This window comes from Xiphophorus maculatus, chromosome 3, assembly GCF_002775205.1.
Source record: "Xiphophorus maculatus strain JP 163 A chromosome 3, X_maculatus-5.0-male, whole genome shotgun sequence".
NCBI classification, from domain to species: domain Eukaryota; kingdom Metazoa; phylum Chordata; class Actinopteri; order Cyprinodontiformes; family Poeciliidae; genus Xiphophorus; species Xiphophorus maculatus.
In genome coordinates this window covers 26,736,590-26,760,841 of record NC_036445.1, presented here as the reverse complement: position 1 = coordinate 26,760,841, position 24,252 = coordinate 26,736,590, and the positions used below count along the sequence as shown (strand labels likewise).

General features: G+C 39.5%; 1 protein-coding gene across 4 annotated transcripts; it reads left to right on the top strand.

Moving 5' to 3' along the window:
• Window positions 1-7,781: 7,781 nt before the first annotated feature.
• sybu (syntabulin) lies at window positions 7,782-21,868 on the top strand. 4 transcript variants are annotated; one of them, XM_023330591.1, is made up of 8 exons: window positions 7,782-8,045; window positions 12,184-12,230; window positions 13,460-13,646; window positions 14,592-14,792; window positions 16,877-16,988; window positions 17,102-17,254; window positions 18,435-18,590; window positions 20,190-21,868. In XM_023330591.1, exons 2-8 carry the CDS (start codon window positions 12,207-12,209, stop codon window positions 21,307-21,309), a joined length of 1,953 nt encoding a protein of 650 aa, XP_023186359.1. In that variant the 5' UTR covers window positions 7,782-8,045; window positions 12,184-12,206; the 3' UTR covers window positions 21,310-21,868. The 4 variants fall into 4 exon arrangements, with proteins under 4 accessions (XP_023186359.1, XP_023186358.1, XP_023186356.1 ...); XM_023330590.1 differs by having other exon boundaries at window positions 7,963-8,045; window positions 14,646-14,792; window positions 16,889-16,988; XM_023330588.1 differs by lacking the exon at window positions 7,782-8,045 and adding an exon at window positions 8,691-9,079.
• Window positions 21,869-24,252: the final 2,384 nt, after the last annotated feature.

The window sequence follows — 24,252 nt, the reverse complement described above, 5'->3', positions numbered from 1 at the left end:
TGTTTCTCTTTTCATTTTCTTGTGTAATGGCTTGATGTACTTTCTGACATATTTGTGATTAGTGTAAATTTGACTCATAGCTTTAAATGAATCAAATTTAAAGCTATGAGTCAAATTATGGCTTTAATTTGACACATAAAAGCTATAATGAGTCAAATTATAGCCTTAATGCTATAATTTAAAGGTATAATTTAGCTTTAAATTACTGGAATAAAACAAATTCTTTTATTCCAATTAGTTGGAATAAAACATCCCAACTAATTGGAATGTTTATATATTTTTTAATAACATTTTTTTGTTTCTTCTATAATCTGCCAAATTAAACACGCCACTGAGCAAAAATCTAAAACGTCACAGTTTAAGATGTCTCAGGAATGATTATTCTGCAGTTATGTACAGTATGTTATGTTGGAAAAAAAATTTCTGAAGAAATTTAGCCGGGGCCTGCCAAGGCGCGCCCGTGGGGTTTGGGCCCGGCGTCGTCACGCCACAAATTGGCATCGACGCCAAAGAACGCCGCAACGTAACCAGTGGCACGCGGAGAACCGCAAGAACGTTAAGTGAGGTGGACGTGCACCATTCAGTACGATTTAAAATGTTGTCAAGGCTTTTATTTTGGAAGTTTTGTTAAACTTCATTTCAAAGGGCCAAACTAATACCACGTGTAAGAGTGCTTTGGATGAAAAAGTCAAATAAAGCCAAAAAGAGCAATTACGTCATGTAAAAATATTCAAGGCTTTTATTTTGAAATTTTCAGTATGCTTCATTTCAAAGGGCCAAACTAATACCATGTGTAACAGTGCTTTGGATGAAAAAGTCAAATAAAGCCAAAAAGAGCAATTACATGATGTAAAAATATTCAAGGCTTTTATTTTGAAATTTTCAGTATGCTTCATTTTAAAGTTCTGAACTAATACCATGTGTAACAGTGCTTTGGATGAAAAAGTCAAATAAAGCCAAAAAGAGCAATTACGTCATGTAAAAATATTCAGGGCTTTTATTGTGAAATTTTCAATATGCTTAATTTTAAAGTTCAAAACTAATCCCATGTGTAACAGTTACTGAGTTAAATCAGTTATATACAGCCCAAAGCAGCAATTAGTTCTAAAGGCCAGTTCAGTCAACCTCTGTTTCAACTGAGTATTCCACTATATATAGAACTACAGTGATGCGTATTTGTAGTCCTAACCACCAACCAATAGCCTCTTGAGTTCCGTTGCCATGGTAAATAATGGTCTCAGCAGGTGTGAGCTGTGAGTCATACATGCTCAAACACACAATTGTGTGTTTGAGCCTACACGTTTTACTGAAAAAAAGCATTGGAAACAAATCCTTCCTGTTTGGGAACCGTAATACATATTCGAAAAGCGTTTGCAGCGTATCAGAGGTCAATGTGTCTTCTGCGATAGTCCCGAGATTCATATCTGTACCTCAGTCAGAGCATTTACAGCGATGAGAGAAAGAAATGTTGTGCCCAGATCTGAAATTCTATTCAAATACATGGGAGAGAGCCTCAGACAGCCTCAGAAAATCCTGTCGCATGACTTTGCTCTGAAGCACCGTGACAGAAAACCGTACGGTCTAGATAAATTTCGAAAACATTTTACCGGAGCAGACAGGCGTATCAATGTCAGGACCGATTTTGATACTAATCGTGCGATATTTGTGGGTGTGATGGCGATTTCAAAAATGATTTAGGCTGAAAAAGTTGTCTTCATCTCTCACTCTAAGCAGCCAGAGACGCACTCTAACTTTAGGAAAAATGAGAAACTTTGGGTCGCTTAGAGGCAAATTGTGGACAAACCGTAACTGGTATTGACGAGCCGTCTTCACTTTCGAAGAGATCACAGAAGTATCTACAAAATGAAATTTGAATGGCATTTCTACGTGAATTCGTGACGACACAGAAAATCCTCAAAAATAGGGTATTTCTAGGATTTTTCCCATTGACTTATAATGGGTTTTTTTTCGTAGTTTTTTGCGAATTATGTCGCCACGTTAAGCCCAAATCCCACCACAAATAATAGCTCCAATGGCGTGAATTTTCTGCACGTTTTGATACCTCATTTGTAGGTGTGCACGCAGCGGTATGAGCCGCATTAACGGTTACGGATGAAAAATAAAGAATTATAACTAGAAAATTTCGGAAGAAATTTAGACGGGGCCTGCCAAGGCGCGCCCGTGGGGTTCGGGCCCGGCGTCGTCGCGCCACAAATCGGCGTCGACGCCAAAGAACGCCGCGACGTCACCAGCGGCACGCGGAGAACCGCAAGAACGTTAAGCGAGGCGGACGTGCACCATTCGGTACGATTTAAAATGTTGTCAAGGCTTTTATTTTGGAAGTTTCAGTATGCTTCATTTCAAAGGGCCAAACTAATCCCATGCGTAATAGTCCTTGGGTTAAAATAGTTATATAATGCTCAAAACACAAGTAGCTGATGTAAAAGTATTCAAGGCTTTTATTTTGAAATTTTCAGTATGCTCCATTTTAAAGTTCCGAACGAATCCCATGTGTAACAGTGCTTTGGATAAAAAAGTCACATAAAGCCAAAAAGCGCAATTACCTGATGTAAAAATATGCAAGGCTTTTATTTTGAAATTATTATTATTCTCCATTTTAAAGTTCCGAACTAATCCCATGTGTAACAGTGCTTTGGATGAAAAAGTCACATAAAGCCAAAAAGCGCAATTACCTGATGTAAAAATATTCAAGGCTTTTATTTTGAAATTATTATTATTCTCCATTTTAAAGTTCCAAAGTAATCCCATGTGTAACAGTGCTTTGGATGAAAAAGTCATATAAAGCCAAAAACAGCAATTACCTGATGTAAAAATATTCAAGGCTTTTATTTTGAAATTATTATTATTCTCCATTTTAAAGTTCCGAACTAATCCCATGTGTAACAGTGCTTTGGATGAAAAAGTCACATAAAGCCAAAAAGCGCAATTACCTGATGTAAAAATATTCAAGGCTTTTATTTTGAAATTATTATTATGCTCCATTTTAAAGTTCCGAACAAATCCCATGTGTAACAGTACTTTGGATGAAAAAGTCATATACGGCCAAAAAGAGCAATTACATGACGTAAAAATATTCAAGGCTTTTATTTTGAAATTTTCAGTATGCTTCATTTCAGAGGGCCAAACTATTCCATTGTGTAACAGTGCTTTGGATAAAAAAGTCACATAAAGCCAAAAAGCGCAATTACCTGATGTAAAAATATTCAAGGCTTTTATTTTGAAATTATTATTATGCTCCATTTTAAAGTTCCGAACTAATCCCATGTGTAACAGTGCTTTGGATGAAAAAGTCATATAAAGCCAAAAACAGCAATTACCTGATGTAAAAATATTCAAGGCTTTTATTTTGAAATTATTATTATTCTCCATTTTAAAGTTCCGAACTAATCCCATGTGTAACATTGCTTTGGATGAAAAAGTCATATACGGCCAATAAGAGCAATTACGTCATGTAAAATATTCAAGGCTTTTATTTTGAAATTATTATTATGCTCCATTTTAAAGTTCCAAACTAATCCCATGTGTAACATTGCTTTGGATGAAAAAGTCATATACGGCCAAAAAGAGCAATTACGTCATGTAAAATATTCAAGGCTTTTATTTTGAAATTTTCAGTATGCTTAATTTTAAAGTTCCAAACTAATCCCATGTGTAACAGTTACTGAGTTCAATCAGTTATATACAGCCCATAGCAGCAGGTAGTTCTAAAGGCCAGTTCTCAGTCCTGATCTGTTTCAACTGAGGATAGATAGAACTACAGCGATGCGTATCTGTAGTCCAAATCAGCAGCCAATAGCCTCTTGAGTTCCGTTGCTATGGTAAATAATGGTCTCAGCAGGTGTGAGCTCTGAGCGCTGAGCTCTCAAACACACTGTGTGTTTGAGCAAACACATTTTACTGACAAAAAAGCATTGGAAACAAATCCTTCTTGTTCGGGAACCGTAATACATATTCGAAAAGCGTTTGCAGCGTATGACAGTTCAATGTGTCTTCTGCGATAGTCCCGAGATTCATATCTGTACCTCACTCAGAACATTTACAGCGATGAGAGAAAGAAATGTTGTGCCCAGATCTGAAATTCTATTCAAATACATGGGAGAGAGCCTCAGACAGCCTCAGAAAATCCTGTCGCATGACTTTGCTCTGAAGCACCGTGACAGAAAACCGTACGGTCTAGATAAATTTCGAAAACATTTTACCGGAGCAGACAGGCGTATCAATGTCAGGACCGATTTTGATACTAATCGTGCGATATTTGTGGGTGTGATGGCGATTTCAAAAATGATTTGGGTTGAAAAAGTTGTCTTCATCTCTCACTCTAAGCAGCCAGAAACGCACTCTAACTTGAGCAAAAATGAGAAAGTTTGGGTCGCTTAGAGGCAAATTGTGGACAAACCGTAACTGGTATCGACGAGCCGTCTTCACTTTCGAAGAGATCACAGACGTATCTACAAAATGAAATTTGAATGGCATTTCTAGGTGAATTTGTGACGACACAGCAAATCCTCAAAAATAGGGTATTTCTAGGATTTTTCCCATTGAGTTATAATGGGGTTTTTTTCGCACTTTTTTGCGAATTATGTCGCCACGTTAAGCCCAAATCCCACCAAAAATAATAGCTCCAATGGCGTGAATTTTCTGCACGTTTTGATACCTCATTTGTAGGTGTGCACCCAGCGGTATGAGCCGCATTAACGGTTACGGAAGAATAAAGAATATTAAAGAGACGCTTCTCTCCGACAATAGTAATAGGTTCCTGCCATTGCTTTGCATGGCAGGCCCCAATAATATTAAAGAAACCTTTCTTGGGAGAATAGCAATAGGTTCCTGCCATTGCTTTGCATGGCAGGCCCCAAATAAAAACTTTGCGTAGCCTGTGGCGAGAACAGTGAGGGGTCAAAAAATAGGCCTGGTTTGATACCTGCAATAATAAGACATGAAAAGCAGAGCAACATTCACAGATATTCTGCTGTCATGTAAACACATCCCCAGTATTTGCATCTATGACTTTACTAGGAATGTGGCGAGCCATGCACATTTGAGACATGAAGCAGAGCCTGTGGAGCAGAAGTTGAAGAAAGCCCCAAACAACATATCGACCCATTTCCATTAAGTAAAAGAGAAGAGACACAACACAGACCAAAACTGTCAGAACCTTTTCTGTTTGTCCTTTTTCTGCTTCTTCATGTGCATCTTTATGTTAATGAGGAGAGCTGCCTTCTATGGCCAGCTCCTACTGTTGGCCAATAGAGCTTTGGAACCAACGTCACTGCGTAAGACGTTGTGGGGCGTTTACGTCTCGCGCAGTTGCTCAGGCGCCATCTTTACAGGCCACAGACCGAAACAAACTTTATCCCGGTGTTTTTATCTCGTTACCGACCGCAGTGAAGCTAGTTTCGAGTTGGATATTGGATATTCTAATATCTGCCGAGCAAGCGGCGTTTAGCTCAAGGTCGATCCGATTTATGAACGCTAATTTCGGCCAGCCGTTCTCAAGCTCCCTCCTCAGGCGTTCATTTAGGGACCGTCAACAAATTTCCAAACCAAACACTCCTGTCAAACAAATGTTAATAAATGTCTTGCCTTGTGACCAACTGATACAAAAAAAAAAGTGGTAATTTATTGCTTTAACATGAGACACACTGCCCTCTATTAAAATGTCAAGTCATATTCATTATTTTAAATAATTTGAATATTAAATAATATAATGTTTTCTTCAATTGACTAGAAATCAGTGTGTAATTTTTGTACTAAACTGTATAGATGAGGTACAGGCATTTTTATTCCATTTTAATTCTTTTTTTTTTTTTTGTTACCTATCTTTTTTAGTTTAAATTTAGTATTTCTCGTCAATAGCTTCCAGGTCATGTGACCTGTTGAGTCGGAAACAACCTTCTCAGCATGTCATGTCGAGCAGAAAAGCGACAAGTCGAAAAAGGACAAAAGAAGGAGGGAAAAGACAAAACAAAATATCTACTTTTCTTAAAAAAAACCCCCCACATGTTTAGGGGAAATGAAAAGGAAAATATATACATTTCCTGATCGAAACTCATGTGTAAGGACAAGGAAAAACTAAATATATATTTATGCTTTTATTTATTATTATGTCATCTTTGGTCCTCCATAGTGGAACAGCTCCATGCAAAAAAAATAATAATTACATCCTAAATATGATGAGATCAGCCACACATATATTTCTCACACAGAGTTCCCCCACATCATGGATCAGGAACTGAACAGCACGAAAATCTGAATTTTTGCACTTAGTAGTAGTTGTAGTGCCTTACAAACATTGAGTGGGGTTAACGGTGTTGTACTACAGCACAATTACATTTTTCTTGTTTATTTACTGCTCAATAAAGGCCACTAGTGCAAACAAAAAAAAAAAACTTGAATGAAAAACAGACATCCAAAGGTCAAACACCCACAGATCCCAACAGAAACATTTCAGTGAGACAAACAAGCTGAGGCATCCCATCATGCTTGTTCAACCCCCATGCATGTAAAACCTTTCTGCTTTTTCAACTTACTGTCGCATACAGGTGACTATTGCTGCAAATAAATAAATAAGACAAATAATAAAAGTAGACAAAGTGTTTGTTCTTTTGCAGCACAAAATTTGCAGACTCTGTGTGAGAAACTATAATTCAGGTTTCCATAACACATGATTAACCTCTTAAAATGTTAGTTCTGCAGGACAGATCTAGAATAAGTGTGTTCACAACTGTCCTGTTTGTGTGTGTGTGTGTGTGTGTGTGTGTGTGAGCGTGTACCAGGTTTTTATATTCTTATGGGGACCTATTGCTGTCTACAATGTGGGGTTGTGGGGACCATTGCTCTTTGTGGGGACATTTTCTTGGTTCCCATGAGGGGAAAATGCTGTTTTTAGGTTAGGGTTAGGTCTGTGATGGCTAAGGTTGGGGTTAGGGTTAGGGTCAGGCTGTAGAAAATGAATGGAAGTCGATGCAAAGTCCCCACAAGTCATGAAAACACGACTGTGTGTGTGTAGATGGCTGCTTATTTCTGTGTTTGACTACTTGTACACAGCTATGCAAGAGCGAGGTTGGGCCACACTAACATTAAATTTTTTTTTTACCTCTCCAGGGGGTCTTGTGTGGGCTCTAGTATCCCTTATATGACAGTAGGCTGACAGGAAAGGGGGAAGGAGAGGGGGGAAGACATGCGGCAAATATCACAGGGTCCGGGAATGGACCCGACGATATTATATATATATATATATATATATATATATATATATATATATATATATATATATATATATATATATAAACAAAGAACAAACAAACACGTTATTCGTGTTAAGATGGCTGAACTTATAGGTTCTCAATCAGCTTCAGCACCATGGAGAGAACACGCGCTCTCACCTGACCTGTCTGTGCTCAACACGACAAAAGCCTAAAACGCTTTGTGTGGATATTAGGTGCGATGCTGTAACGCTAGTTCGTCAGACGTCAGAACAATCTGTTCGGCGTCACTGCGATTCATTTCTTTGAACAACAACCCCCCCCCCCCCCCCCCCCCCCCCCACTCCCTCTCTCTCCCGCGCCGCTTCGAGCAAAGATCCCACTTTTCCCGAGAGGAAGCCCGTTGAGAAATCTATAGTTAAAAATGTAAAACGACTCATCAGAGCCGTTTCCACTCGGCCTGTCATGTCGCTCTGACTTTCCCCTCCTTTCACTCCCCGTTCCGCTGGTTAAGTAACGCTGTTATGTAACACAGTCAGGCGCACTGAGCGCTCGTCATCATCGTAAGAGCTCCCGACTCCCGCCCAGTCGGTTTGTGTCGACACTTTGCAAGCGCCCAGCTCCCCCTCCAGTCTGCATCCGTCCGGCAGAGCCGAGGCTGGCAACCGACAGCATCAGCAGCATCAGCAGCACAAGCAGCATCAGCAGCATCAGCAGCATCAGCAGCATCAGCAGCAGATGAGCAACAAGCCCCTTTTGTGCATCATCAGCTGACGAGGGCGGAGAAAAAACAACAAAACATCAACTTCAAACATTCCGGTAGGCGTTTCAGGTCATTCTCGCTCCATGAATAAGAAAATCAAACTGACATACGTCATTAAGTGAAAGTGAAACTACTCGTGACTCGAAGAAACGAGGTGAATTATTATTAAAAGTAATATCGGCCATTTTCTTTGAAGGTTTTCTGTTTTGCAGTATCTCCGTCGAGGCTGAAGTTGTTCTAGTCCCGTCGCAATTTTTTTTTTTTTTTCGTATGCGTCTCTGAGCCCAAGAAAGAAAAAACAATCTCTGTGGGAGTGCCTGGCGCAGCAGAACAACAACAACAACAAAAATCTTCTTTTAGACCCCCCCCCAAAAAATTCAGTCACTTTTTTTTTCTCTTTTTTTTTTTAAAATCGAGATATTTATTGTAAAAGTAATCAGGCTTATGAGATGACGACATGACACTCTGTGAAAGGGTTAAGTGTGGAGTGGTAAACAAAGGGCGTCGTGTAAACACATTTGAGACCACACACACACACACACACACTTCTTTTTCTGTGTGATGATGACTCACCTCGTCCTGCAAACGATGACATTTTTTTTTTAGGCGTGTTGCACTGTTGGCCGCCTCTGACTGGGTTTGGGGACAAACTGTACCAAAAAAAAAAAAAAAAAAAAAAAAAAAAATTGGGGGGAATCACTCGCAGTGGTGACAGTGTAAAAACAAAAGCCCTCTTGCTTCTGGTGGATCGTGTTTGGTTGGTTTCAGAAGAGTTGAAGTGACGTGCAGTGAGGTCACGCAGCGGTGACGCAGTCCATTTAGGAGTTGGCGAGCTGAGGGAATGATGGCAAGATCAGATTATTGTATCTTTCTCTTTTGCTGTGATCCAGATCGACTGTTCCGTCTGAAGTGATGCGCCGCAATATTCCTGCAAAGTGCTCAGTGGGTCACGAGGTTACTGCTGGGATTGGGGTGAACAGCTCCACGTTAGTCAGCGGGAGAGATGGACGTTATGAAACCTGCTTTGGGGTGGATTAAGGGGATTAATACGGACGGCCACTCCGTGCCGTTTGGAAAGGACACCATCCCGGTGAGAGGAAGCGCTCCAGAGGAGGCTTAAAGAGTTACAGCCACACCAACAGCTTTTTAGAGAAGTCCGATTTTTCTGGATTGTCTGTTTAGGGGAAAAAAAAAAAAAAAAAAAATCTGCGACTTGGGATTATTCGTTCTGCTTCCGCCTCGCATTCAAAATGTTCCGATTGGGCGTTGAATTTAATTTGTCATCGCAACATAGGCAGTAATTTAATGTTGAAAATGAATTGAATGGAGTTTCACCTATATATACGCACATAATGTGCTTTTTTTTTTTTTCTTGGTGATTAAGATGCTAAACTCTCAGAGAGGTTTTGAAGACATTAAGATGGTTAAAAAGAAAAAAGAAAAAAAAAAGACTGAGCAAAGTGGGGTTTATTTGCAGCCAGTTTAATCAGGATAACATTCACAGTGGAGGAGGTTCATCTTATATATAAAAAAAAACACTGATAAATATTCAACCAGAGTTAGAATGGATCTTCGGATGGATCTTTTCTTCCTATTAGTGCCCTTGTGCAGCTTTGTGCCGGCCTGTCCCACAGAATCCAATTAAAATGCAATGATGTTAGCTTTTCATTTTTTGTAAAACTAAAAGATGACTTTTTTTTAGCTTTACATTCATGTTATAATGTTATTTCGTGTCGTCTTGATCCTTTCATGAATGTTTGAGAAATCCTTTAATCTCCCATGGCAACAATTCAGCTGTGCATAAACGCCTGATTGGACCTAGCAACGCCTTTCAGACGCAGCTGCTCATCGGAGGTGCAGTTTCAGATCCTTCAGACTAGCCAGCAGCAATTAGCAAACACCTGGTGAAACTGCACATCTGCTGAGCGCATTATAGGAGCTACTCCTCAGTGAAACGCTGGTAAAAACGTTGCTAAAGGGTTAATAGAGGAGCCACGTTGTGATGACTTCCTGAAGACGGAGTTTCAGAAAGAGCAGGAGTTTTTAAAGAGACAGAGACCCAATTTCAAGACGTTAAGTTACAAAGACAAATTTCCTTTAAGTCATATTTGATATGGCATTTGTATAACAACTGAAGGTAACATAGTTACTTTATTGTGCTATAAAATTACACTATGTGCATGAAAAATACATAATACTGCCATTTTAAGAGTTAATATTTCTGTGATCCCCTGCATCTACTGTTGTGGTTTTAAAAATGCATATATATATATATATATATATATATATATATATATATATATATATATATATATATGGTTTTACACCCATGCTAGTACTACCATTATATAATTGTTAAAGATTACTATCATTATTAAATATGTAAGAAGCACTCCTCTATTATACTTCCCTAAAACGATTCATTTTCATATATTCTTAAGGAAGAACAGCCTCTCAGGATGAGAACACTGTGCAGATATGTAGATTCAGCTGCTCCACTGTTGCTTGATGTTTTTCATTCATCTCTGTTGCTATGTGTGTTGCTAGGGCAAGGCGGTTGTTGTTCAGCATCGGCACTTATTATCTCATTCTGCCGCGTTGCCACGCTGCAGGATGCCACCCCAGAATAGGAGGTGTGGGGCCTCACAAGTGATTTAAGCCACCTAAATCGGTTTCTAAAAGTGAGCTGAGCTCGGACTCCCCAGACACCCTGACCCGTTTTAGCAATCATCTTTGGTCCTCTGTGATTTGGGAAAAAAAGGATAATTTTGAATCATTCTGGGTTACCTAGAACGGTGAAAGATGATCATTTTAGAACACTGTTATGTTTAACGTCAATGGTGGATTTAAAAAAAAAAAAAAACATTTAAATGAGTGATGTGCTTACAAAATGTAAAATCCTCCTCTTTGGAGGTAAATGATGCTATTCCTTACACGAAAAAGTAGAAAAAATATTTATGCACTTATGCAACTCATCCCACTTACGCAACCAACAAGAGAGAGGAAGTGAGGCGACTGTAAAAAGTTTATCCAAGCATGAATAAAGGTCTGCATTATTTATCTCTGTGGCATCAATAAAAAAATGCTTCAATATTGTGTATAACGTGCAAGTACAAAAGCCAAGGTTTAATGTTACACAAGTCCTTTCCTGCTCTGCAAACTCTATCAAAGTCTATTGCAGTGTGTGTGTGTGTGTGGGGTGTTGTTGTTGTGTGTGTGTGTGTGTGTATGACTCTGAATCCTGTTTACTTTTTAAAGAAGTTTTTAAGTTTATTGAGAGAGTCGAAATCAAATAGTAGATTCCTTACCACAGTGGGTTTTTTTTTACATTATAACCATGAACTTTAGCGTATTTTGTTGGGATTTAATGTGACAGACGAGCACAAAGTGATTCATAATTGTGAAGTGAAATTATAATTTGGTTTTTACAACAAAAAAATCTGTAGATACACATGTTGTTATTCTCTTTATAGCAGCTTTGCATTTTTATACAGCTTTTGTTTGGCCCACTATATTTATCAAAATAGCTCATTGAGACAAATCTAAGCAGAAAATGTCCAGTGGATTTAGGTCCAAACTTTGATTAGGCCATTGTAGAACATAAATGTCATTTACGGATTGATTCTGGGTTTCCAAGAGAGAAATAAATAGAAATGCATGCCACACTTTTCAGGTTTTGGAACAAAATTTTGAAAATGTGTTCTTTTCCTTTCACTTAACAATTATGCACAGCTTTGTGTTAACCTGTCGCACAAATCTTTTCTGTAAATTCATTTTTCCTTGCCTCAGAGTAAAACCCAGTCTAATCATTTTAGAATTATTCAATATACTGGACTAAATAAAATATGGCATCTCTACATTTTTTGTTTTTACCTCATTCAAATGGTGTCAGAAACTAAAAAAAAAAGAAAAGGAAAAAAAGATACAAATATTAGGTTGGATTTTTATATGTCTGTCCAGGTCAAGAATTCATGTGCCGTCTGTACCAGGCAGGCTCTGTGTTTGTGTGTGTTTCTAAATGTGTGTGTGTGTGTGTGTGTGTGTGTGTTGAGGGTGGGATTTAGTGGCGTAACAGAGTTCAGACAGAGGACTCTTGTTTTTGAGCAGTGTCAGTGCCACGTCAAAATGCTGCCACGGACGTGTTTCGTACCAAAAATAAATCTCTGGATTTTTCTTTTCCCTTCCTCTCACTAGGGAATAACGCTGCATCAAACACAATGGGACCATTCCAAGAATATGAGGTGAGTCTTCTCTTCTTGTTTTTGAGTGTTTTGATGAGAGCTTCGACAATAATCATGTATAAATTGCTTTTTGAGGCAGTATAAATGATAAGTATAACCATAAACTGTAAAAACCCCTTGAGCCATTTCACATTTTGTCAAATGACAGTCATAAATATCTTTACAAAACCTTATTTTTTTTTCTGAACATGGGCTTTCCATGTATATTCAGTCCTCCTACTTTTGATAGACCTAAATTAAATCCGGCGCAACCATTTTCCTTTAGAAGCTACTGTGTGTGCATGTTAGGGATAAAGTATAAAATAATATTCCAGCGTTTAACTGTTCAATCATCACCTGAAGTTAGAAATAGTTCTTCGCAAGAAAGATCTAAACCGATACACTGAAAAAAGAAAACAGTTGATTTAACTTCAATTTGTTGTGCTAACTGGTCACAAGCAATCAAATGAAGTTTGTCCAAGGGAATTTAATAAAGCTATTAAGTTGTCATGTTAAACAAACGTGAATAATGTTAGTTTGATCGACTTAATCTGACAGAGAAACAGCCCTAAGCGTTACTTCCAGATCCAGGGCTGTAATGGAACGATTTAAATCAAGTCAAAGTCTGGACCTAAATACAATCGAGAATCTGTGGAAAGAGTAGAAAAATAAAAGAAATGGAAAAAAGTTTTAGGGTTATGAACAGTTTGGCTTTTATCGTATCGTTTAGGATTTATTGCGATAAATTTCTTCTCATGATAAGAATGTTGATTTATCATTGTCACAATGCATCTCAATTAATGATGTTTAAAAAAAAAAAAAAAACTAAACTGACCATGTTTCTGGGTTTGGTAGTTTCACTATTATCTCCACTGTTTGTTCGACGAGAGCTTCAAAAATACCAACACATTTGAAAGTATCATTAAATGTGGTCGATGTGTGCAGTTTAGTGATACAGATCACACTTCTTTATGTTACTTGTGTCTTGAAGAAGCATGTAAGGAATGTTTTTCAAATGTTGTTGTTTGTCGGGCTGTGTGGTCGCAGCCCATACAGTTAATTGAAAAAGAAGGAGTAAATAGCTATTGTCACTTTTATCGTTATCACGATACACACCACAAAACATCGTGATAAAACTTTAAGTTTGTCCCGATATCACCCACGCCTAGTTATTTTCAAAAGAAAGCTTTATGTAAGTGAATCTAAATTCTTTTATTTTGACTTTTTATGCGGGCAAATGTTTACGACAGGAAAAGAAATCACCCGAGAAAGGAAGCCCCCGCAGCCGCATCCCACGTTTGGTCCTCCATCCTTTCCGGCCGAAGGACAAAGGCTCGCCTCTGTCTGATTCCCTGCTGTCCGAGGAGGAGGGGAAGGAGTGCGACATCAGCTCCGATCACTCCAAGAGGACCATCAGCACCAACAGCTTTTGCTCCGGTAAGATGAACCTCAGGATCAGCCAAAAATGAGCAGTTTTCACAGTGAAATGTTGTTGCATAACACATACTTTGAGGGCTTTTCATACTGAATTAAACATAGAAACCTCAGATGCTTTAATCAGTTATGCCAGGTGTCAAATTGCATTACACTGCTTCTGCTGTTTGATTAAATTTGCATAGTGGATTATGCAACCTTACAAAAAAAAACAGACCTGGCCAATGTAATTTTTTTTTTTTAATGTTGACTCAAATGTAATCCTGCGGAGATAAGGAGCAAACACGATGCACCGGAGAGTGTCTGTGTGTGAGCACAGAGGTGATGAACCTCTCTGACTAGCTGCGTTTCCATTAAAAGTGTGTGAATTGAAATTACGAAAAAATAAAATAAATAAATTAGCCTAATGGGGAAAAAAGCCTATTTAGAAAAAAAAACTCACTAAAATGTTTTTGCGCTATGATGAGGAGCTTTTTTCAGTGAAATAGATGTATTTCCGTGCAACAGAACCGCTTGTTTCACATCATGGGACCAGCAACCGGATGTTACTGCTGGCAACAACAACAACAAAAAAACCCAAAAAAACGACGAAGAAGAAGACGACAGGAAGTAGTAGGAGGACGACGGTTTGTTTTTGTTAATTTTCTGAAGTGGCTAAGTTACGAATATTTTACATGTAACTGTTTACATCCATCGCTGCCACCATTTTGAATGACTTATCGCGTGAGCAAGCTTGTTAGCGTGCATTTTTAATTTAGTTTCTTATTAAATGGAAACTCCGCACTTGCAAAATCGTATTTTTCTTCTTCTTTTTTTTTTCGACATAAGTATAATATCGACTAACGTCTGCGCACGTCAGCGATGGAAACGTAGCTACTGACTGCTTGTGTTGGCTGCGTGCTCTGCCCCGCATGTTCCTGGCATGTTCTGTGTGCCTGTCCACAATAGATGACACCGGCTGCCCCACTAGTCAGTCTGTGTCCCCCTCCAAAACTCCGTCAGGCTCTGAGCGGAGCGCCCACGCGTCGCCGACGCTGCCGGAGCGCAAAGCCAAAGCGAAGAGGGTGAGGATGGTGGCCGAGAGCGGCGGGGAGGCCCGCGGCGCGCCCAGGCACAAGAGGGAGATGAGGTCTGCCCCGAGAGCCCGAGGTAAAGAAGAAGATGTCACAAAATGTAGTTTTTTTTATCAAAAAAAAAAAAACAACAAAAAAAGATAACATTTTAAAATGTACTTTTTTCCCCCCAGATTGATCATAATCTCTTGTTTATTTCTTTATGTCATTCATGTACGGTTTAAAATGAACATGTCACATGCTTATATTAGCAAAAGTTTTAGAATGAAAACGAGTAGTTACAAGAGAAATCTCTTGTAAAAGCCATTCAAAAGTGATGTTTTATCTAATGACGCAGCACTGCTGAGCATCATTGTGACTTAATAGAATGTTATGTTTTATTATTTTCTTAAAAGTGTAAAAAGAAAAAATAATAAAGCTCCTCTCCTCGGTTTCTTTAGACAGATTTGTTCTGTTAGATTTTTTATTTTCTCCACAAGCTTCTGTCTAACAACGGTACAGACCAAAGTACAGTAGCAGCATTAGTCACATGTCACAATTGCAACCACATTACAAACACTGGCAGGGTCAAAGTCTGTTTCCTAAAAAGAGACCAGAGTGCTTTTTTTTTTTTAAGACCGAGCAGAAACAGTTCTCCCTTTTCACCCCCAAATTAAATCTCCTGCCCCTTTAATCTCAGGATAAAAGAGAAAAAGGGGGAGAAAAAAAAGGGGGGCCTGATTGTGACTCTGAGGCAGGAAGAAAAGCTGATTGGTTGTGGGAAAAGTGTCGGCACTCAGCCAATTAGTCTGATTAGCAGGAGGTTACTTCACTGAGGGAACAGGCACAGATTCTCAGTTGACTCAAAGTGGTGAAGGGTCACAGGCATCAAGTTTGAGTTACGTTTTGTTTTCACAGCCGTCACTAGACACGTTACTATGGTGCTGTTTGATGGGAAGAGATGTTTCTCAGGTAGGACTTTGATTGTTCCATTATCTCAGGTCATTATTTGAGTGATGACGAATCCTAACATTTAGTCTGGTCTTTGGAATTAGGATTTAGTTTGGCAGAACGCTGCAACAACACAATCTCTTCCCAGGTGTTTTTATATTGCAACAGTCTTGGTAGACTTTAAGTAACTTACAAGTTTCTTTTTAGCCGGATGTAGAAAAGTCAATAATTCCTTAATATTTATGAAGTTGTTTATTCCACTATGGGGAAAACGTCTTGTTATAAGGGAGACAATTGAACAAGTCCTGTTTTTAATCAATATTGAGGAATTATTGATTTAAAACAAACTCCTATATATTGGTGAAAAGTTACTCGTCAGTTAAATTTGAGTCAGAGTCCTGTATTTGCAGGAATACTCAGAATTACAGTTTGAAAGTTAATAATGGGATTTATTTTTAACTATGATTTTTCCTTGTGGGTGTCCCACTCAAAATGTTCTGATGGTGATTTTAACTTTGTAACAAAATCAATGACTTGATTCAATCAGCTGAGTTTCCTTGGTTTGAAAACCTTTATCAGCTGCAATCAGCTGAAAGTGACTGTATTGTTTTATAAGTGAACTCTGTGTAATGTGACGTTGATCCGATTATCAGGTTGGATTTTACTGGCTCTTGGAATGATTTTAAATTCAATTTGAACTGAACTGGATTCTATAAAACTGGACTCAAATTGGACACATCCAGTAAAGTGGAACGTTGCATCATTTCTTGTGATTTGTTGTGAATTGTCTATAAATGAGCTGTACAGCTGGATTTGTGAAACCTATTTCAAATAGAAGTGTAGAAATCCCTGGTTGGCTAACAGCTAGCTAACTAAACTTGGTTTTGAATCGTAGCGATTGTTTTTTTTCCAAACAGGTGATGCATCAAGTGAGAATTTCAATCTCATTTATTTATTTATTTAAAACAAAGCAGCTTAATTGGGAATCAATTTTTCTTTTTTTACACAGAAGTTAAAATGTTCCAGTTTGAATTTGAAGTCAAAAGGTCCAAGTTGGAAATTATGCCACAGTCTTAGAAATGTCTACAAGAGGAAATAAGTGAACTTGGAGCAGTCTTCTAGCTTTTGCTAAGAAATCCCTCTATTTTCTATCACAGAAAGTAGCATAAAGAATCTTCACTCGTGTCTTCAAAATCTTTCAAATCTGCTAGCAAGCTAACGCCTCACCAGCTCCCCCTGCAGGCAGTGAAGCAGATTTCAGTTCCTCCAGCAGCACCGGCAGCCTGAAGACCAAGGAGATCCTCGCATCGAATTCGGTTGGGAAGAAAGTTTCTTCGCGCTGGTATGTTGACTGAATCCTCTTGTATCATTCAGATGGCCAGAGAAAGTGACCGGCTTTTAACTCATTCATATGTTTTTGTTTTTTTTTAACACCTTCTCCAAACTCCACTGAAGCCGTGGCCCTCACATCAGAACGCTCCCGGTTTTCAAACCAGCCGGGGTTCCGTCTTTGAAGCATGACTCCGAACTTTACGCCCCCTACAGGACTCCCCCCAGAGCTGCATCTTCGACTCTCGGCAGCAGCTGCAACTCCAGTCCCTCTTCTAGGTACAAGTCCTTCATTTAACGCCAACCATCCTGCATGTTTAAGTTGCCAATGCGAAGTAAAAGGTTCTGGTTGCAATTTATGTTAAGACGATGACCTGGTGAAATTTCCATCTTGCATTTATCAGAAGTCTTTCTCTGAGGGCGAGAAAAAGATGGATTTGAGTTCTTAACTAAACAGGCAAAATGGCAGTCAGTCAGTGAGTGAGTGGGTGGTGGGATTAAAACCAGACTGTCTTTTCCTGTCGTGCAGCTGTCTGGGATTATATTGGTTATAGTCTGACTGGGATTAGTGAGCACTTTGTAGTGTAAATGTATAAGCAGGCACTCGGCTGACTCAGGCCAGACCAGAATGGAGGAAGTGGGAAGATCTGGAATTTTTTTACATCATTGATTTTTTTTATTTTTTTTAATTCATTATTTTTTTTACTTGGTGCTTTAGGTTGCTCACTACATGGACAAAAAAATGACCTAAAAATATCTGTGACGCCTAAATGAAACTGTTTGTCTCGAAGCCTTTTCGGGGTTTTGTTCACATGGATTCTTCCTGATCTCATCGCAGCTAAATCCTAAACTGCTGCCACTTTAAAACCTTTCCCCTTTCAGCTCTTTTTTTATTTTTCTGCCTGTATGGCTACGTGTCATGTGACATCCGTTTCTCCCCAGTGTTGCCTTCTCCTTGGCTGTTCTATTTCTGGCAGGAGAGCAGAGCGTTTGCATCAAAGCCTCAAGTATTCCAGGTTGCTAGGATATTGCCGGAGAGCGAGGCTTTGACGCTGCTTTGTTCAAATCCACAAAAAAAGATGAACAGAAACATAAATCCATGAATCTTTTTGCCTTAAATAAATGTGCATGTCGTAAAGCACTCGGAGGACATTAGATTTAAAAAAAAATAAATGAATTAAGACAAATGAAGGCGTTTGTGCTCATAAGACAAGACTCTCAGAAATCCTGTCAACATTAATTCCAGGCTTCAGGGAGCATCTGCTCTGACAGCACTCTGTGAGTCAGACTAATTACCTTTACCACAGAATCACTTTGCATCTTAAGCATCAGTTTCTTTTTTTTTCTTTCTTTTTTTCTGCTGCTGCTTTAAAATGTCTTCATGAAGACGGAGGGGTTGTTTGTTCCAGAAGAGGTAAATGTTCCGTTTCACCACCGTCATCATCTCTGTGCTCGACAGAAGAGTGAGCTTGGGCCGCTACCGCTCCTGCGAAGACAACCACGGCGTCAGGCCCCCGAACCCCGAGCAGTACCTGACCCCGCTGCAGCAGAAGGAAGTGGCCATCAGACACCTGAAGACCAAGCTGATGGAGTCGGAGAACAAAGTCCACGACAGGTTGTACGGCACCCACTGCGGAAATGTACAAATTGGCCAAAGTTGGGTTTACAATCATGCAATCACGCTACATGTGGTTTGGCTAATTGTGGGTTAAGTTGCTATTTATTTGGGTAAAAAACAACTTAACTAGCATCATAGCTAATGCTTTCAAAGCATAAGTGTCTTGGCTAAAATACACCAAGTCTTTCTCCATCTTGATGCTCAAGGGTACAAACTACTCATTTACTGCAGGCATAAAGCCATAGAAAACTTGTTTAGGGTAAATCTGATTTTTATCTTGTATAACTGCACCCTCTTTTTAATAATGCCTTTCTGCAGAATTGCCAACATGGCCCATTTAAAAAAAACAAAAAAAAACTGTGCCCCACCATGCATGCGCAAAGAAAAAGTGGATCCATTTACAATATTTAAAATTAAAAAGTGACTTGTAGCAATTGAACAAGCTAATATTTAGAACTGCACCTGATTCAGTTGTGCACAAGGCACACAATTAAACACTCCACTGCTTTTATTCATTGGATTTGACTACTTTGGCATTTCATTAGTTATGCTGAGGCCAGCAGGGCATTGCATTTACAGGTGGAGGATATGTGGAAATCAGTTTTTACTTTACTTTAGCAAGAAGTTTGGATTTGCAAAAGTTTCGGTTAAGAAGATAATCAGTAACCTTGTTTTGGTTCCTTCAGACTTGGTTTGGTGGATCATCAATCAGACATTGGCTCAAACTTTTACGACTGAACAAAATGGAAGTGGAACGCTCCCTCAGAGCCTCATTCCCCATGGGGAACCTAATCCGTCTGGATGAAAGTGATTCAAGATCTGTTCAGTTGCTGCCCCATCAGTAGCTGTTTTTATTACAAATATGTACAAAAGTTTAATATTTCACCAATGTTGGGGGGGGGGAGCACATTGGCACATTGGCGTTTTTTCCCCATTACATAGGAACACAATTAAAATCACACCTAAATATGTTTGTTCATGTGAGAAGTCATGGAAAATCAAACCATGCTGTCAAACTCAAACTATTTCCTGTTGTCTTTGTAGTTGTAACATTTAGTTGTTGATCGCATGACTTGTATGATCAACTATGATCGTGCAAAACAAGTGTTTCGTTGCAGTTTTGCGAACACACTGATTTCAATCAAAGGTGAGGTTTTTTGAGTTTTTTTTTTTAAATTGGCATGTTTCAAATAAGCACATTTGTTTTCGTAGTTCCAATTTGTGCAACTACAGTATATGGGTAATGGAAACAAAGCTAATGTCGTCTAAAGTCAAAAAATCCTCTTTACATATTCCAAGATGCTTTTTTGTTGTTGGCATCTGGCAACAAACTTCAATTAATAATTGATTCTTGTACTTTTGTACTTGTAATGTTGGTGAAAATGAAATGTCTCTTGCTGTTTGTTCCAAAATGGTTAGATAACCGCTTTAGAAGAAACTGTGGTGACATAATACCTCCAGGAGCTCAATCTAAGCATCTACTCAGTAGAAATAAATTAGGAATGAGCTATTGCATAAGGAAAACATTCTGGATGCTGTATACGATGTGGTGTACAAAATGGATTATTTCTGATGGTGTGCTTTCTAATTCACCAGAGAGAACGAGATCCAAGAGTTCAAGTCCCAGCTTTGCAGAATGAGGGAAGACTGGATTGAAGAAGAATGCCACAGAGTGGAGGCTCAGCTGTCCCTCAAAGAGGCCCGCAAAGAGATCAGGCAGCTGCGTCAGGTGGTGGAAACCATGAAGAACAGCCTGATGGAGAAAGACAAGGGAATACAGAAGTACTTCATAGATATCAACATCCAAAACAGGAAGCTGGAGTCCCTGCTGCACAGCATGGAGCTCGCCCAAAGTGGCTCCGCCCTCCAAGATGAAGGTGCCTTGGACTTCATGTGCGACGGTCCTGAAGGGGGTGGTAAGAAGCTGATGGGTGAGGAGGACGGAGGGCTGGAGATGGGGAATCCGGGAGCGGAGGCGATGGCAGACAGTGGGCTGCTGGTGAACGATGAGATGGCCAACAGAGAGGACATCTTTGAGAAGGTCTTCATGTCTACTGCAGCGGATTTCAGCCAGGACTCCAGTAGCAGCCAAGGGCTCCCGGTGGAGACGGATGCCGGGCAGCCTGCGCCGTCAGAAGACAGATGGTTAGCGAACAAATCTTCTCCAGCATCTCCGCCGAATGCACTTTCGTCCACAGTCACCATCTCTTCAAATGCACCTTGCCACCAAAACACAGATGACAAAGAAGTTCAGACCGACTTTCCGTCCATATCGGCAGACCTGCAGGCTCTACTACTTCAGCTGCTGAAGCTCCACGGATCATCACTAGGGGACGCAGCTCCTCCCAGCGAACTCCTGGAACTCCCAAAGCTACCTGCATCCACGGTGGATCAATCCAGCACGTCTGCTGATTCCGGTTGTTCAGACAACACGAAGAGCAGCCAGTTCATGGAGGAGCTGGACTTCACCGCCCAGGAAGAGAAACCTTTCGAATCAACGAGACAAGAGCTGGTGGACAAGCGTTACTGGAGCAACAACTTCCTGGTGGATCTGGTGGCAGTGGCAGCCCCCGTGCTGCCCACTGTGGCCTGGCTGTACTCGAGGCACGGTGTGGACGGAAACGCTCCGGTCTACAACATTGGGGCCCTGATAAGGGGCTGTTGCATCATGGGATTGCACTCGCTTCGCCGCGTCGCCCGTAGACCAGACGCGTAATCGCTTTAAACATGCATGCTCACGCCTAACTTTGAACTAGAAGCACTTTGCAAGGAGTATCATGGAAACGTTTTTTTTGTTGTTGTTCAACACTCGATGGGATTATTGCAGCTGCTATGGTTTCAGCACTGGTATTTTTTTCATTGTACAGTTTCCATAAATGGAAGCTTGGAGGTGACCAAACAGTATTTATTCTTTATTTATATATTTATTTATATTTAATAAGCATATCATCTGAGTAGATGGTTATGTCCTGTGATATCTTTTAGTTTTTTTTTTATTTAAGACCTTCGGGAAATGGAAGTCGATGCTAATTTGTAATGTTTTGTGTTGCCGTTCATAAAGAAACCTTCAGCCAAAGCTTTAATGTGAGTTCACTGTTTTTTTTTTTTTTGTGAAGTCCCCTCACTTGATCCTTTCCTTTGGAGTGGAGCTTTACTCTGTACAGCTTGTGTATTGTTCATACAAGGCTTGTTCTGTGCCTGAGCAATGTGCAACATTGTCGGTCTACATCAAATGTCACTGTAACTTTATTAATAAAGCATGATAATTCTGAGCATGTTCAGACTCCAAATGTTTTAATCTCACGGTGACCAGAATTCCTGTCTGGATCCGTAAAGCTGTTAAGTCTGGCTTATGTAAGAGGCTTGTCGGAAAAATCTATAAGTTCTGAAGTTTCTTCAGCCGACAGAGTTCTTTTCATGAATAAATAGAAACTCTGAATGGTAGAGCAATGTCTCTAGCCTCCCAAAAGCTTCCAAGCCGTCTTGGATAAAAGCTTCTGCCTCAGACATCCCCTGGGTGATGGAGCTGACAGCACTGAGTGCTTTAGATCCACTACTTAAAATTCTTTGGCCATAAAATACTGCTGCTGCTGCACAGATGAGGCTAACCCCGTCTGTAAAAGCCACCAAAGATCCATTTTGCACCCTTATTCAGTGGTCATTTCTAAACGGAGCTAAAAATAAAACGATCCAAGTCTTGCTTTTGACTCCACTTCCACTCTGCCACATGGTAATGTAGTTACATAACTGTCTCTCATTTACATCAGCACTAAATGAGTCATCAAAATTCTCAACACGTCACGCTGATACCCAGATGTAATTGCCGTGCAACTTGAGATCACACTTGTTCTGCAGCATCCTTTACATCCCAGTCGGCAGCCGAAGCTTATTCCCTCTTTGCTACTGATGACGAGAGGATTTCTTTTTTTTTTGAAAGTGGGCCAGTTTCCCCCAGGTGGACGGCTGTGATATTATTGTAATGCGGATCAAATGAACTCTCTACATGTAGGCTACATCTTACAGGATGCTCTGGTGATGTTACAGTTTAGGACTTTGACCAAGGGCTGCTTTCACTTGATCATGCTCATGTTTTCCAAACTGGCTGCACAGTGGCGCAGTTGGTAGAAATCCACACTTGCTGTCTTTCTGCATAATGTTTGCGGCTCAAGAAAGTCTTTATTTTGAGGCAGAAAGTAGTCCATGCCGAGTATCAAACATAGACTCTAAAACTATAGATAGATATAAGTGTACAGTGGGCTTTAACAACAAATTGACTCCTGGAGCAACGGTTTTTGAATTGTTTGGACACCGGAACTGAGGATATGTTGGGTGCAAACCAAAAACAGCATTTAAGAAAAAGAACCTCATAATCTGTGAACAAATTTGGTGAAAGTGTCAGAGTCTGGGGACTCTGACACTTTGCTGTTTGGCTCCATAAAAGTTCAGATTTAGATTTTGCTGAGATTATCTGGGATGATTTAAGGCTGTTTATGTAAAAATGTCATTAAATAATGTATTATTATTATTCTGCTTTTTAAAAGGCGTGGATGATAACACAGTCAGCTATCACTGCGCCTCTTCTCGTCTTTAATCTTTTGTATTGTAAAACAGCTCCACCTATAGGATCACATATAACATGACAACCTATCAGATGATGGCTGCTCCTAAAACATTACCATGACAACCCTTATTCAGCGGTGTGCAATTTTCTGCTATTAGCTTAACTATAAATTATACAAAGAAAATATATGTGAGGGTCAGTGAAAGGAAAAGAATTTCTCATGAAAACTTTTAACTAACAGACAGTGGAAAGTGCTGCTCAATACCAGTTGGTGTATTAAAATGAATTTGTTTAGAATGAAGAAACTCCTAATTGATTCTCAAGGCAATGAGAATCATGCAGCCTATAAATCTAGCGACACAGTTCTTTTAGGATTATTTGAAGTTGTGTTTTAAAAAAACCCCAAGAAAACAGAGGTATACAAATAACTAATTAAGAAAGTGAGTATAGATCCAATCCAATCCTTATAACTTTTACTTCCCTGCTCACATTAGGAACTCTGCACATCTGATCCAAGTCAAAACATGAGGAAAAAATTCTTAAATTTCTTTTAACTCTAAAGAAAATCTGAATTTTTGACCAAAAATACTGTTCAGGGTCAAATTGACCCGCTGATTAAAATCAAGATAAATGAGTCATGCAGAGAGTATTTATGTTTTCCTCCACATCTGCTGAGTGTCACTCAGAGTGGGTGGAGTTTGTCCACATGAACAGAAAAGTTTCCCATCAAAAGTTGTGTGAACACCTGCTTTCTCGCCGTTTCCTAGTGAAGTAAGGAGAATAGTGAGAAAGTGTGTGTGTGTGTGTGGTGAAATATGGTTCATAGCTGCAAGGAAACATATAGAATTGGACATTTTTTAATCTTTTTTTGCACTTTAACCTGACTGCCGGGTCAAATTGACCCGAACAGTATCGATGGAAAAAGTAGACCTAGGGTTGGTACAAATGTGTAACATGAATAAATTTTCAACTTATGTGTAGAGTGCACCTATTAAAACCAATAGAAAACGTTTCATGCAAAACAATGCTTCTATTTTTTTTTTAATTTGTAAATTTTAAAACGGGTCAATTTGACCCGGAACATAACAGGAGGGTTAA